Raw genomic sequence first — 14,110 nt, forward strand, 5'->3', positions numbered from 1 at the left:
CCTGGAGGCTTGATTTTGGACCATGTGAGCCATCCCTTTGGTGGTTTTATTCCCCTTTCCTTTTTGGTCTGGGATCTGGGTTATATGGTAGGTTTTTCTGTGAATTTAGGTTGCTTCAGACTAGTTCTTCCCAGCCTCCGAGTTTTCTTAGAGCGCTGGGTCCCTGATCACAGCCACACTGCCCAGGTGTTCAGCTCCGCCCAGATAATCAATGTGTGGTCCACCACAGCGCAGCCGCCCCAAGTACAGCTCCGCTGAAGCGCTGGATTCTCCAGTGAAACCGCCCTGAGACGTTTTTTCCTGGCAGTCCCCAGATCCCAAGGACCCTGGAGTGCCCCCCCCCCCCAGACAGAGACGTTCCCCACTCACTCTCTGTCCCAGTGAGCGCTCTGGTAGCTCACTCTGGTTTAGTGGGGGAGGTGGGGTGGGGGAAGGGCAGCTCAGTTCACTTTTCTGTGCAAGCTTTTCCTCCTTATTATAGTGTGGAAATGTTCAAACCCCACGTACCTTCGCCTCAGTGGAGTACTGGGAGTACTGGGGTGTCCTTCTGTTCCTCCAAAGGTGATTTTTATGCTCCTTTGATGTAGTCTATTTCATTTGGTGCCGGGGAGAGGAAGTGTGTGGCATCTAGATTGCAGCCATGATTACCCGGAAGTCCATGATAAAGTTTTTAAGTTACAATTATCATCTGCCCATTTATGAATGTGAACAATTTAACCTTATTGATTTACTTATGATTTTTCTTTCATGTTACCTTCTGCTCAGCTTGAGTCTTATATTTGAAAGTCAAATTTTTCATTCAGCTTTTCAACAGGAATGTTTGAAAGTCTTGTATTTCATTAAATATCACTTCTTTGACCTGAAGAATTATACCCAATTTTTCTGGTTAGGATATTCATGGTTGTAATCCCAACTCCATTGCCTTCTGGAATATCTTATCCCAAGTCTTCGGATCCCTTAATATGTAAGCTGTTAAATCTTGTGTGATCCTGACTATAGTCCCACAATATCTGAAGTTTCTTTCTGATTGCTTGCAATATTTTTTCCTTGACCTGCAAGCTCTAAAATATGGCTATAAAATCCTGGTTATTTTCATTTTGGGATCTTTTTCAACAGGTGCTCAGTGAATTATTTCAATTTCTGTTTTGCCCCCTAGTTATAATATGTCCGGGCAGTTTTGCTTGATAATTTCATGTAAGACTATCCCTGGGCTCTTTTCGATTGTGGCTTTCAGGTAGTCCAATAATTCTTAAATTTTCACCCCTTCACACATATTCCTAGACAGTTGTTTTTCTAATGAGATATTTCACATTCTCCCTTTTTTTTCATTCTTCTGAGTTTGTTTTATTGGTTCTTGGTGTTTTATATCTTCATTGGCTTGCACTTGCCCAATTCTAGTCTTCCTCATGAAATTATTTTCTTGAGTGATTTTCAATATCTTTTTTTCCATTTTTCCATTCCTGCCCTTTTTTTGAAGCATTTTTCTTTTTAGTGAATTGTTATGCCTCTTTTGCCAAGCTTTTGACTTTTTTAATAATTCTCTTATACCCCTTATTTTTTCCCACTTTTCCCTCTTCTACTGTTATTTGGTTTTAAAATCTTTTTCAAGCTCTTCCAGAGCCTCCTACTGGGTTTGTTTCCAATTCACATTTTTTTCTTTGAGGTTTTGCTTGTAGTGCTTCAATATTGTGGTTCCAAACATGATTGGTAGCCATAAACCCTTTTTTCACTCTGGAACCATTACACCATGCTCCCCTGAGGCCACAAGTCCTGTTGCTTCTTTTCACCCTGAGATTGCTACCTAGAATTACATATGAGCAATACAACAGGATCCTGAACCTAGCTCCAGCAAAGGGTTCTTTACAATTTCCTTCTAGCCAATTGTCTGACCCCCTCTCCCCATCTCCCTCAGTTTATGGGCTTAGAGCTTTGAAAATTTCTGTTGCTCCAATGGATCTGCTCCAAAGACACAGTCTGCAATACCTTCTCTGCTCCCTGTGCTGTGTTCCCAGGGCCCAACATTGCTCCAGTGAATTAGACATTTCCTGTTGACCTCCTAAGTTTTTATGGGAGAGAAAATTGTTTCACCCAACCTTTTCCACCATTCAGCCTTTGTTCTAACATTCCAGAATTTGATTTGAGGTATTATCTTAGAGTTGTTCGGAGGGGAATTTGGAAGAGTCTCTGCATTTAATATCTTGAGTGAGAGAGTTGATTTTGAGCTTTTTCTGTTAATTTTTGTATCCAGTTTGGGGAATCATAGAATTGAGAGGAAAATAAAACACCATCTAGTCTAGTTCATACTTGAATAAGCTTCTTCTCATAAAGTGGCCATCTAGTCTTTTTTTTTTCATCTAGTCTTTTCTTGAAGAACTCTAGGGAAGGGGAATCTACTACTTCCCAAGACAACCTATTCCACTTTTGTTTAACCCTAATTGTTACAGAGTTTTTCCTTTATATAAATCTATATTTACTTCCTCTTTATAAAGTTTGAACATTATTCCTCCTTCCCTGTGGAACCAAGCAGAATAAGCCTTATCCTTCTTTTATGTGACAGCTTTTCAGATATTTAAAGACAGCTTTCTTGTTCCAGTCTAAGTCTTTATGTTTATCTCTGTTAAACTTCATCATTTTAGATGTGGACCATTCTCTTGCCAAGATCTGTTTGTGTTCCATTTCTTTCATTAGACCCAGCTTAAAGTCATCTGAAAATTTCATATATAGAATAGGGAGTCAAGAGCAATCCACTATAGATCTCACTCCAGGTTTACTGTGATCATTACTTTTAGGGTTCAATCATTAATCCAATCCCTAGTCTACCTAATTATAGTATCATCCTGCCTCAAATTCTACATCTTATTCACAAGAATAATGAGACAAATCTGGTATAATGTGTCTATCTATAATTTCCTTTCCTATGTAATCTAGTAAAGCTATCAAAAAAAAGAAATAGTTTGGTCTCTTCACTTTTATTTTTTCTGTATGTTGTCTTCAATATTAGAATGTGAGCTCCTTGGTGACAGAGACCATTTATAGTTCATATTTATATTCACATTGCTTAATATGGTTCCTGGTATATAACAGGCATTTAATAAATATTTGTAGAATGAATTCATTTGAAGATAACTTAGGGAATAGTTATTTGCTTTATGAAAAAATCTTCACCTTCCAAAAGAACCTCTTTGGATTATTGGAAAGGCTAAGTAAGCTAGAAGACTAGACTCTGCAACTAATTATGTAAACATTGGCAAGTCATTTAATACCTCTGGCCCAAATAGCATGATCTCTTAAGATCCCTTCTAAGTCTCAGATTCTAAATTTTCTAGAATGTTTAAAATATGATTCATTTTACATACAGCTTTTTAGGAATACAATTCTCATGTAAAGTGAGCTAAATCCTCACTCTTCATATTCTTAACAATAGCTTCTTTTATATTTCAATGGGAATGGGGGGATGTATTCTAGGAACTTTTAAAAAATTAGAATTGTATTTTACTTTCTCTAGTCATTCAGTTAGAGGACCCCATGAGCTCATTTGCACTTTATTCAGAAAATCTGTGTTCTGATCAATCTTTTGAAATTATTTTATATGAACAAATATTTAATGTAGCTTTAATATGTATTATCATGTAGTAGTATTCAATTTCTTTTTTGCAGGCTAAACACTTCAGTTAGTGTTGAACAATGAAAATTATATCCCCTCGTTATATGTACTTTAATTTAGATGCTTAATGGCTTTTAATGTTACAAAATAAGTTTATTATTATATTATGATCTCATTTGTATTATATTGTCATGCTCCTCCATATCTGTAGTGATACGGTCATGGTTTACTAAAACAATAATCCCCAAGAAATAGGTCATTAACAGTAGTTAACGATTACTTGTGATCTATGGTAATGACTGATTTCTTTGGGATTATTGCAGTTATAAACCATAATTACAGATTATTACAGCAATAATTATTTTGTTAAGAAAAAAAATGTTCCTTGCTTGAGAGGCTGTAAAAACAAGTACATTGTACATTTCAGCAGCAACAGAGGATAAAGAAAGTTGTGATGGAAATTTTGACTTTTAAAAAAGTAGAGACCTTCATACATTTACACATGGGGATCAAGTGAGAGCCCTTAGAGTGAATACTTGTTTTTAAGGTGGTATAGTCTAAAAATGTTATGGGTTCATGGAAACCCTTAACTTTGTGGCACCTTTTAGTAATAAGAGCGCTATCCCTTTGAAGGTTATAAATTTCTTTTAGTACTTTAAATTTCACCAAATGTTCAAGTGTAAAAAACATCACTATTCATCCAGCTAAATGAGAAAGCTACACATAAAATAAACTTGGACTTTTGGAAAAAATAATGCTTTGTATTTGAACATTCAACAAAATTTTGTTATTCCTTTCTGTTGTATAATTCTGAAGAAGAATGGATTTTTGTGTGTGCCTTTCAACTGGAGCCATATACTGTCTTTTAAATACTATCTGTTTATGATTTGAGAGTATTTTGTAAATATGATTTAATAATGGAATTGTCAAATTTTAGAAGGAATTAAAGAGATCATTTAGACTAATTATATCATTTTGCACATGAAGAAACTAAGAGGAGTTAGTTGACTACCCAAGATCAAATAGCCAATTAGTAAGATAATGGAGATTAAAGCAGATAGTTGTAGTATATATTTCATAGCTATGGAATCTTAGTATCTTACTTTATGAGGGAATATATTGCAATCCTAGCTTCTGGGTGGTTAACAAAAATGCCTTCTTTTTCATCCCAATGCACAAATCTTTAGAGAACCATCCTCTATATGCTTCTTCAATTCTAAGGAATTACAAAAAAATTGGTGTAGTTACTATATACATGTGTATATATATTGCTTTATAAAATGTATCTAGTTTAGCCCTCACTAGCCCATTACTCTATCATAGGTATCAAAAATACATAGCTCTGTACTTAATTATAGCAATAAAAATAGTGTAAGTACTTTCCTTGGGCTTAGGCTCAGAGAGGGTAAATGACTTGCCACAGTCACACAGTTAATTAATGTCATACTGTGGACTCTGATTGAGATTTTCTAAGTCAAAGGCCAGGTTCTCTTTCTAGTAGGCCACATCACTTCTTCTGGAAGATCTTAGTATATAAACTTAGTTTTTCAGTACTTTGATTAATTGACCAAATTTTAACTTTTTAATGATTTCTTCTGGTTCATTGTGGGCACAGCCTAAGAGAGAGAAATATAACAGAGACACATTCTAAAACTAACCAACTAAAAATCAAAATTTTGCATGAATGTTCTGGAAAGAACAATTCACATTGGGCCTTTTTCAGCCATATTCTTAAGGATAATATCATCTTTGACTGCCTTGTTGGAAATCTCCACCTTGCAACCAAGCAAGCAAAAGAGAAAATGAAAAAGAAAATTATAGAAGAAAAAACAATTAAATAATCTCAATTTAAATATATGCTTTATGAAGTTATGGAGGATATCTAAAAATTAAATACCAGTAAACTAAAGTTCAAATATGGATAAGGACTGAACATGTGATTTCACTGATAAAATGAACTCATAGATAAAGAAACTCCCTGTATTTGTATAGATAGATCAGCACCATCTCTAAAACTTCTAGAATCTTGGAATGCCTAGAACATACATAGGCTTAAATGACCTATTCAGGGTCACAGAGCTAATATATCAGAGGCAGGACTTGAACCTTGCCTTTAAGGAAAGCTCTTTATCCATTATGCCATGCTTCCATTGTTTTTCCCAATATACTAACACATGTATTTTGAAATATAGTTTCCTTTTTTTAGTTTATGTAATTTTGAACTACTTATAGAAACATCACACACACAATGTTGGCAATAAATAAAATTGTAAAATCACTATACAGCTAGACTTATACAAAGAAGGCAAGCTTTGTCCCTTCTTGCTTTTTTAAAGATAAAGTATACCATATTTTGATTAACAGCAGGTGTTGAATATAATACTTTCCGTTTATCTAGACATTTTACACTTTTTTACTTTCATTTTTTCTTTTCTTTTTTTTAATTTTTATTTGGTCAACTTCAAACATTATTCCTTGGTTACAAAAATCATATTCTATTCATCCCTCCCCTCCCCCCAAACCTCCCATAGCTGACGTGCAATTCCACTGGGTATTACATGTGTCCTTGATCAGAACCCATTTCCATGTTGTTGGTATTTGCATCAGGATGTTCATTTAGAGTCTACATCCTCACTCATATCCCCTCGACCCATATATTCAAGCAGTTGTTATTCTTCTGTGTTTCTACTCCCATAGTTTTTCCTCTGAATGTGGATAGTGTTCTTTCTCTTAGATCCCTCCATGCTGTTCAGGATCACTGCAATGCCACTAATGGAGAAGTCCATTACATTTTATTATACCACAGTATATCAGTCTCTATGTACATTGTTCTCCTGGTTCTGCTCCTTTCACTCTGCATCACTTCCTGGAGGTTGTTCCAGTTCCCATGGAATTCCTCCACTTTATTATTCCTTTGAACACAATAGTATTCCATCACCAACATATACCACAATTTGTTCAGTCATTCCCCAATTGAAGGGCATCCCCTCATTTTCCAAATTTTTGCTATCACAAAGAGCACAGCTAGGAATATTCTTATACCAGTCTTTTTCCTTATTATCTCTTTGGGGTACAAACCCAGCAATGCTATGGCTGGATCAAAGGGCAGACAGTCTTTTAGCGTCCTTTGGGCATAGTTCCAATTGCCCTCCAGAATGGTTGGATCAATTCACAACTCCACCAGCAATGAATTAGTGTCCCAACTTTGCCACATCCCCTCCAGCATTCATTACTTTGCATTGCTGTCATGTTAGCCAATCTACTAGGTGTGAGGTGGTACCTCAGAGTTGTTTTGATTTGCATCTCTCTGATTATGAGATTTAGAACACTTTTTCATGTGCTTATTAATAGTTTTGATTTCTTTAACTGAAAATTGCCTATTCATGTCCCTTGCCCATTTATCGTTTGGAGAATGCCTTGATTTTTTGTACAATTAATTGATTTAGCTCTTAGTAAATTTGAGTAATTAGACCTTTGTCAGAGGTTTTTATTATGAAGATTGTTTCCCAATTTGTTGCTTCCCTTCTCATTTAGGTTACATTGGTTTTGTTTGTACAAAAACTTTTTAATTTGATGTAATCAAAATTATTTATTTTACTTTTTGTGACTCTTTCTAAATCTTGCTTGGTTTTAAAATCTTTCCCTTCCCAAAGGTCTGACATGTATACTATTCTGTGTTCACATAATTTACTTATAGTTTTCTCCTTTATGTTCAAGTCATTCACCCATTTTGAGTTTATCTTGGCGTATGTAGGGTGTGAGGTATTGATCCAAGCTTAATCTCTCTCACACTGTCTTCCAATTTTCCCAGCAGTTTTTATCAAATAGTGGAATTTAATCCCAAAAGTTGATATGATCAACTTTGATATGATATGGTTGATATGATCTTTGGGCTTGTCATAGACTGTCTTACTGAGGTCACATACCCCAAATCTATTCCACTGATCCTCCTTTCTGTCTCTTAGCCAGTAACAAATTGTTTTGATGACCACAGCTTTATAGTATAGTTTGAGATCTGTGTCTGCAAGGCCACCTTCCTTTGCATTTTTTTTCATTATTTCCCTGGATATCCTTGATCTTTTATTCTTCCAAATGAACTTTGTTATGTTTTTTTCTAATTCAGTAAAAAAGTTTTTTGGAGGTTCAATAGGTATGGCATTAAATAAATAGATAAATTTGGGTAGGATGGTCATTTTTATTATGTTAGCTAATCCTACCCATGAGCAGTTCATGTTTTTCCAATTGCTCAGATCTAATTTTAGTTGTGTGGAAAGTGTTTTTTTTTAGTTGTGTTCATATAATTCCTGTGTTTGTCTCAGCAGATAGATTCCTAAGTATTTTATATTGTCTCGGGTAACTTTAAATGGAATTTCTCTTTCTAATTCTTGCTGCTCAGATGTGTTGGAAATATATAGAAATGCTGATGACTTGTGTGGGTTTGTTTTGTATCCTGCAACTTTGCTAAAGTTGTTTATTATTTCCACTAGCTTTTTAGTTGATTCTCTAGGATTCTTTAAGTAGACCGTCATATCATCTGCAAAGAGTGATAGCTTGGTCTCTTCATTTCCAATTTTAATACCTTCAATTTCTTTTTCTTTGCTAATTGCTACTGCTAGTGTTTCTAGTACAATGTTAAATAATAAATGTGATAACGGGAATCCTTGTTTCACTCCTGATCTTATTGGGAATGCATCTAGTTTATCCCCATTGCAGATGATGTTGACTGATGGTTTTAGATAGATGCTGTTTATTATTTTTAGGAAAGACCCTTCTCTTCCTATTCTTTCTAGTGTTTTCAATAGGAATAAGTTATATTTTGTCAAAGGCAAATCTATTTGTCAAATCCGCATCTATTGAGATAATATGATTTTTGTTGGTTTGCTTGTTGATATGGTCAATTATGTGGATGGTTTTCCTAATATTGAACCATCTTTGCATTTCTAGTATAAATCCCACCTGATTAAGCATTTTTTAAAAAGTTTTTGACATGCCTTACAAAACTTTTATAAAAAACTTTTTTCTTGATTTGATGTTTCTTTTTCCTCTTTTTAATGCTTCAGAAAAAAAAAATTGGTCAAAATGGAATGTTTGAAAATTTTTTAAAAACTCCTTAAATATTAACTTTATTTTTTTTGCATCATTGGAAAACTAGTATTCAAAAAGTTTTTCAAAGAATTCTGTGTTTTTTTCAAAATGACTGAGTTACAGTTGATTAAGTTACAGTTGGAAGAAAGTTGACATATATTATCCTTTTCCTGAGATGAATATACCTTATTAAACACATTTTTTCTTTTGAGAAAAAGTGATGACAATCTACTACAAGCTAGATTTGCATATTTTTCATTGAAATAAATAGTTTTATATGGTCATTGACTTTATGTATAATAAAATTATTTAGAGGAATGGAAAAAATAATGTCCTATATTTGTCTTTTCAATTGCTGGGAAAGTCATTGCCTTTTACCTAAAGGTATTTATAGGTTTAGTGGCTTTGCTTTTGGACCATTTTTGCAATAGTCTTCAGAAATTGATTGTGGTAGAATTACAAATTGCTTATAAAGGAAGTTTTAAGAAGTGTACTATTTTAGAAATTCTGAACCGTTATTATCTAACCTTTTTGATGTTATCCTCTAGCACAGGGTCAGAAAAGTATGGCCTATTCCTTGTGCTAAACTGATTTCTAACTGTGACCTATGGGCCATGACCTCTGCTTTAGAATAAAACTCTAAATAATCATTCCAATTTTTTACTTCTGATACTAACTTTTGAAAAGATAAAAATCAGATTCTAATGATTTTTATATCACTGCTATATATATCTCACTGATATGTCCAAATTGAGTAAATTAGTCCATTCATTTTCAATTCAACAAACATTCATTAGGCATTCAGTTTAGGTTATGAGTTTTTCATTAGGTTATGACAAAGGAGTAAGAGACATCATACCAACCGTCAAGGGAGCATCCAATCTGTTGGCATAGAGAAGTATCAAAGAATTAGAAATAATGCAAAAGTCAAATGTCAAAATTATGAGGTAGACAGAATAAGTGGCCGAGAAATAGTTGTTTAATTAGAGTCCACCTATAATTTGAAATAGAGATTGGCTATCTTATTTAAGAAGTAACTAATCTGTTACAGTTGTGCCTGTACAAAAGGTCAATATTGTAAAAATCTAAACTGGCTAAAAAGATTGATTAGCCTATTTGTATTACAAAAGCATTATTCACTTCACCAAAAGGTACTGATAATGTTATCTGTGAGATTCACAGATATAATGTGCATTTACTCAAGGCCATTTTTGCCCTATAAAGTGAGATGGTCTTGTTCTGAGCTTATTTTTGAAATATTGCTAAACTACATAAAATTCAGTGGAACATCTCATTTTATATTATCACTTTGAGAATAAATTATTTTATTTTGTTAGTTATCTAGTCTGTAGGCCTTGGTTTCCTTATCTGTAAAATGAGAAAACTGACTGCCATGGCTTAACATCTTTTCTCACTCTGAATCTATGATCTTGTAACCTCATATGTTAGAAAAATAACTTCCACTAATATTCATCACTTATGATGATTTTAGATTTTAATAACTGTTAGCTGAAATAAAGCTGTCAGCTTCCTTTTTCCACTTTTATGTCCCTATTCCATTCTTCCTGCTATATTTTTTCTTTAATGATTTCTTGCCTATTTTTATGAGCTTTCATATACAGACATAGCATAAAATATTTCCAAATACACAAGGTGACTTTTGAAGTGCCTTCAGTTCCTACTATCTTCATTAAGATTTTTTTCATATATTTTTTCTCTGTCATGCTTGTTATTTTGGTTCTATTTTCTGAGGTTAAGTTAGCATTGACGGTATCTCGTCCAATCAATTTCCTTTCACTAATAGTGTGAAACAAGGCTGCATAAAAAGTCCAATTAATTTAATCTGTTTTTTCAGCTCTGCTATGTAATATCCCCTGAATATTAATACTTATCAGGAAACATTTCTAACCCTTCGGGAAGTTTTCTACTTCAACTGCTCAGAGTCTACACCAACGTACATAGTGGAGGCAGTGGTTAAGGGTTATATGCTGATGACTATCACTGTCTACAGGAAGACTAAAGAAACCAAATTCTTCTGTCTTTCCTCCTCCTAGGTCTTATTTATTAAAAGACAAAACTTTTCCAAGGTTTTAAGCACTCAAATCACTTTAAACAATTTTACCAACATGAAAAAATTGATTTTCTCTGCTAAAATAGCTTTCTCATCTATTCCAAGTTTACTTTAAAAAGGCCAACACCAATGATAGCACATTTCAGATATTAGATATGCCACAAATTATTTATAGGGCACTTAAAATTGAAGGATTTTGGTGAAATAATGACAGGAATTGTTTCTATATATTCAGATGTAAAAACAAATGTTTATTTTTTAATGCCAGAAATTTCTTAATCTTTAAATTTATTGTAGTAGTAATATCATTATTAGCTCTTCAAACTGAAATGGAAAGAATTTCAATTGAAAGATTTCTGAGTTTCAGTGTATTGTTCTCAACTACCTCTGCAAGATTCCAGAACCATTAACTATTTTTGAAAAGTAAGTTAAAACAATTTTCAGATTACATGAATTAGCACTTTGAAAATCTTAGACTGTTTTAAAGTGTTGATGCAATGGAGAGAGAGCCAGGCCAGGAGTCAGGAAGATCCAGAGTTCAAGTCTAGCCTCAGAGACTTACTAGCTGTGTGACCCTGGGCAAAGCACTTAACCCTGTTCTTAGTTTCCTCATCTGTAAAATGAATTGGAAAAGGAAATGGCAAATCATTCCAGAATCTTTGCCAAAAAAAGGCCAAATAGGTCACAAAGAATCAGACATGACTGAAGTAACTGCATTACAATGATCAATTCTCTAAATGTCAAGACAAACAACTACAGTGGAAATTATTTACAGTATATAAAACCTAGCTTGTCTCTGGAGAACTAAGCTTATAAGTAGGTTGTTAAAGACATCTCTTGAGAAGACTGACTTTTTCAATTCAGCTTTATTTTTGAATTTGTTTCTTCTAACTTTCTTTTCTTTTTCTGCAATATTAGGACGTCTTGCATGGCTGGTATACTTAATCGGTACTGTTGTAGGAGGAAGACTAACTTACACTAGTACAGATGAACATGATGCAATGGATGGAGAATTATCTTGCCGGTAAGTGTCAAATTAATTAAAAGAATGTCGTAGGCTAAAATTGATGTTGCCTTTTCCCCAAAACTTATTTTTTTTGTTCTTGAATTCTTTCTTCCCATAAATGGCACCAGTATTCTCTTATGCCCTTTATTATTAAAACTAGCATTATATTTGACTATTTTCCTTCTCCCTTTACAACTGAGTAACCCCATTTTATTCATTTTACCTCATTTATTCACTTTTCCCTTATCATCACCAGCCTATGAATCTATCATGACTGATTCCTCACTGTCTACTAAATAAAGTCCAAACTCCTTAACCTGGTGTTTTGGGTTAGGTCCAACTCAAGCCAGTCCTTTGGTAGTTTAGATTCAATTTAGAACAAACTGAGACACTCAGAGAAATTTCAACAATTAACAAAAAGAGATTTACTTTTCCATAGTAGGAAGATAGTGAATTAGGAAAGGCATTGAGAGTAATCAGCTGATCCATCAAAAATCAGAAGGCAATTGGAGCTCCTCCTCAATATTTTTGTATTCTAGTTACCAGGAAGTGATTGTAAGAGAGTCTGGGTCTTTAGTCCTGTGAGGCAACAAAGTTAGGGAGGAAAGGTCAAGATATATTGTTCCTACCACTCTTTACATTCAAGCCAAAATTCCTGCTCATCCTTCAAGGTCTCTCAAATTTTGACCCAACAAATTTCCTTGATATTCTCCAGATGAAAATTCTCCTTTCTTAAAAAATTCATAGTACTTTTTTGTATATACTTATTATATATTGCATAGTTATGACATTAGAATTATTTGTGTATTCCCTTTTATTTTAAATCACATGTTCATTTCCATATTTATCACTTCCCAGGCCTTGTCTAATGAGTCCCTTCTTATAACAAAGATTAGAAATAAAAGGGGAGGGGAATGCAGTTCAGCAAAACTCTTGCTGTCAGTTTGTATATTATTTCTACGGATCCCCTTCCCTCCCAAAGAAGGAAGTGGAACAGACTCTTTCAAGTGTTCTCCAAAGTCAAGCTTGATCATTATAATTGTTTCATATTATTATTCATTACATTTATATTTATAATTGCTGTATATACTGTTTTCACAATTCTGATTATTTCCTTTTACATCAATTCATATAATTCTTCTGTACTTTTTTAGATTCTTTATAATTTTCCTTTCACAGAGCACAATATTGCTTATTAAATTTATGCACCACAGTTCACTTAACCATTCTCCGGGCTAAGTGGGCAGTATTTCCAATTCTTTGTTATATTCAAAAAGTACTATTTTATCAAGATTTTAGTGTATATAGGACTTTTCTTTCTATCTGATTTGAGTCTATTTTGAACAATTGAAGGGTGGGGTAACATATGTTCTTCTTGTCTTGCCCAGACTAGAAATTCAGTGGACACTCACTATCCGTCTCCCAATATTAACCAGCACAAAAGCCTTAGATTGCTTTGTTTTTTGTTTGTTTTGACCTAGGCCAGTTTATCTTACCTGCTATAGCTGAGTAGCTGCCCCAGTTCTGGGGGCTCACCATATTGGCTTCATATTTGATGCAATCACCAAATCATTCTTAGCCCTACTTTAGCTCAAAACTGTCAAATTCAAGAGATACACTAGTTACAGCCTCCCCATTAGTAGAATCTATGGCATGCACCACCATTCTTGGTCTTAGTTAATTTTTTTAGCCTAATTCCACATTGGTTGTATCAATTCATAGCTTTAGCAAAAGTATATTAGTATGCTTAGCTTCCCACCATAGACTTTCCAGTATTGTCTATTTCCAATCTTTTAACATTGTCATTTGTTTTCATATTATGAAATAAAACCTTAGAGTTGTTTTGATTTGTTTATCTCTTGTTATAGTTTGAAGTAATCTTCTACTGTTCCGAAGTTCTTTTGTATACAATTTGTTCATATCCTTTGACCACTTATCTTTTGGAAATTGTCTCTTAGTATTGCATATTTTTGTTAATTCCTTATTTGTCTTGGATATTTAGACCTTAATCAGAGATAACTGATGCAAAAGTTCATTCCCCCCCCCCCAGTTTGAAGTGTCACATATGAAGTTTATTAAGGCAAGTTTCTCTGAGCAAGATATTAACAGGGGCATGCAACCTGATAATAAAGGGTCAATGGCTTGCCTCCATTTATATCAAAGACCTTAAATTGAAAATGCAACATATTTTATAAGCATAGAACAAAGAATAGGACAAAATCTTATAGTTATTTATAGAATTGGCAGCATCATGGGTTTGGGGAATCATGATTGAGTGTATTTCTTAAAAGTGGGTGTAGTCCACACAGAGGATGAAGACCCCTTTCTATGCTATCTCTAAGGA

General features: G+C 33.9%; 1 protein-coding gene across 4 annotated transcripts in view; it reads left to right on the forward strand.

The window, feature by feature from the left end:
* Positions 1 to 14,110, forward strand: part of RANBP17 (RAN binding protein 17) — a 379,980-nt gene that overhangs the window by 106,327 nt on the left and 259,543 nt on the right. For all 4 annotated transcript variants that reach the window (XM_001370363.4, XM_056811572.1, XM_007474002.3 and 1 more), the window contains one exon: positions 11,679 to 11,784. In XM_001370363.4, coding sequence (XP_001370400.1) covers positions 11,679 to 11,784 — 106 coding nt within the window. The remainder of the gene's footprint in view (positions 1 to 11,678; positions 11,785 to 14,110) is intronic.

Source organism: Monodelphis domestica, chromosome 1 (assembly GCF_027887165.1).
Source record: "Monodelphis domestica isolate mMonDom1 chromosome 1, mMonDom1.pri, whole genome shotgun sequence".
Classification (NCBI taxonomy): Eukaryota; Metazoa; Chordata; class Mammalia; order Didelphimorphia; family Didelphidae; genus Monodelphis; species Monodelphis domestica.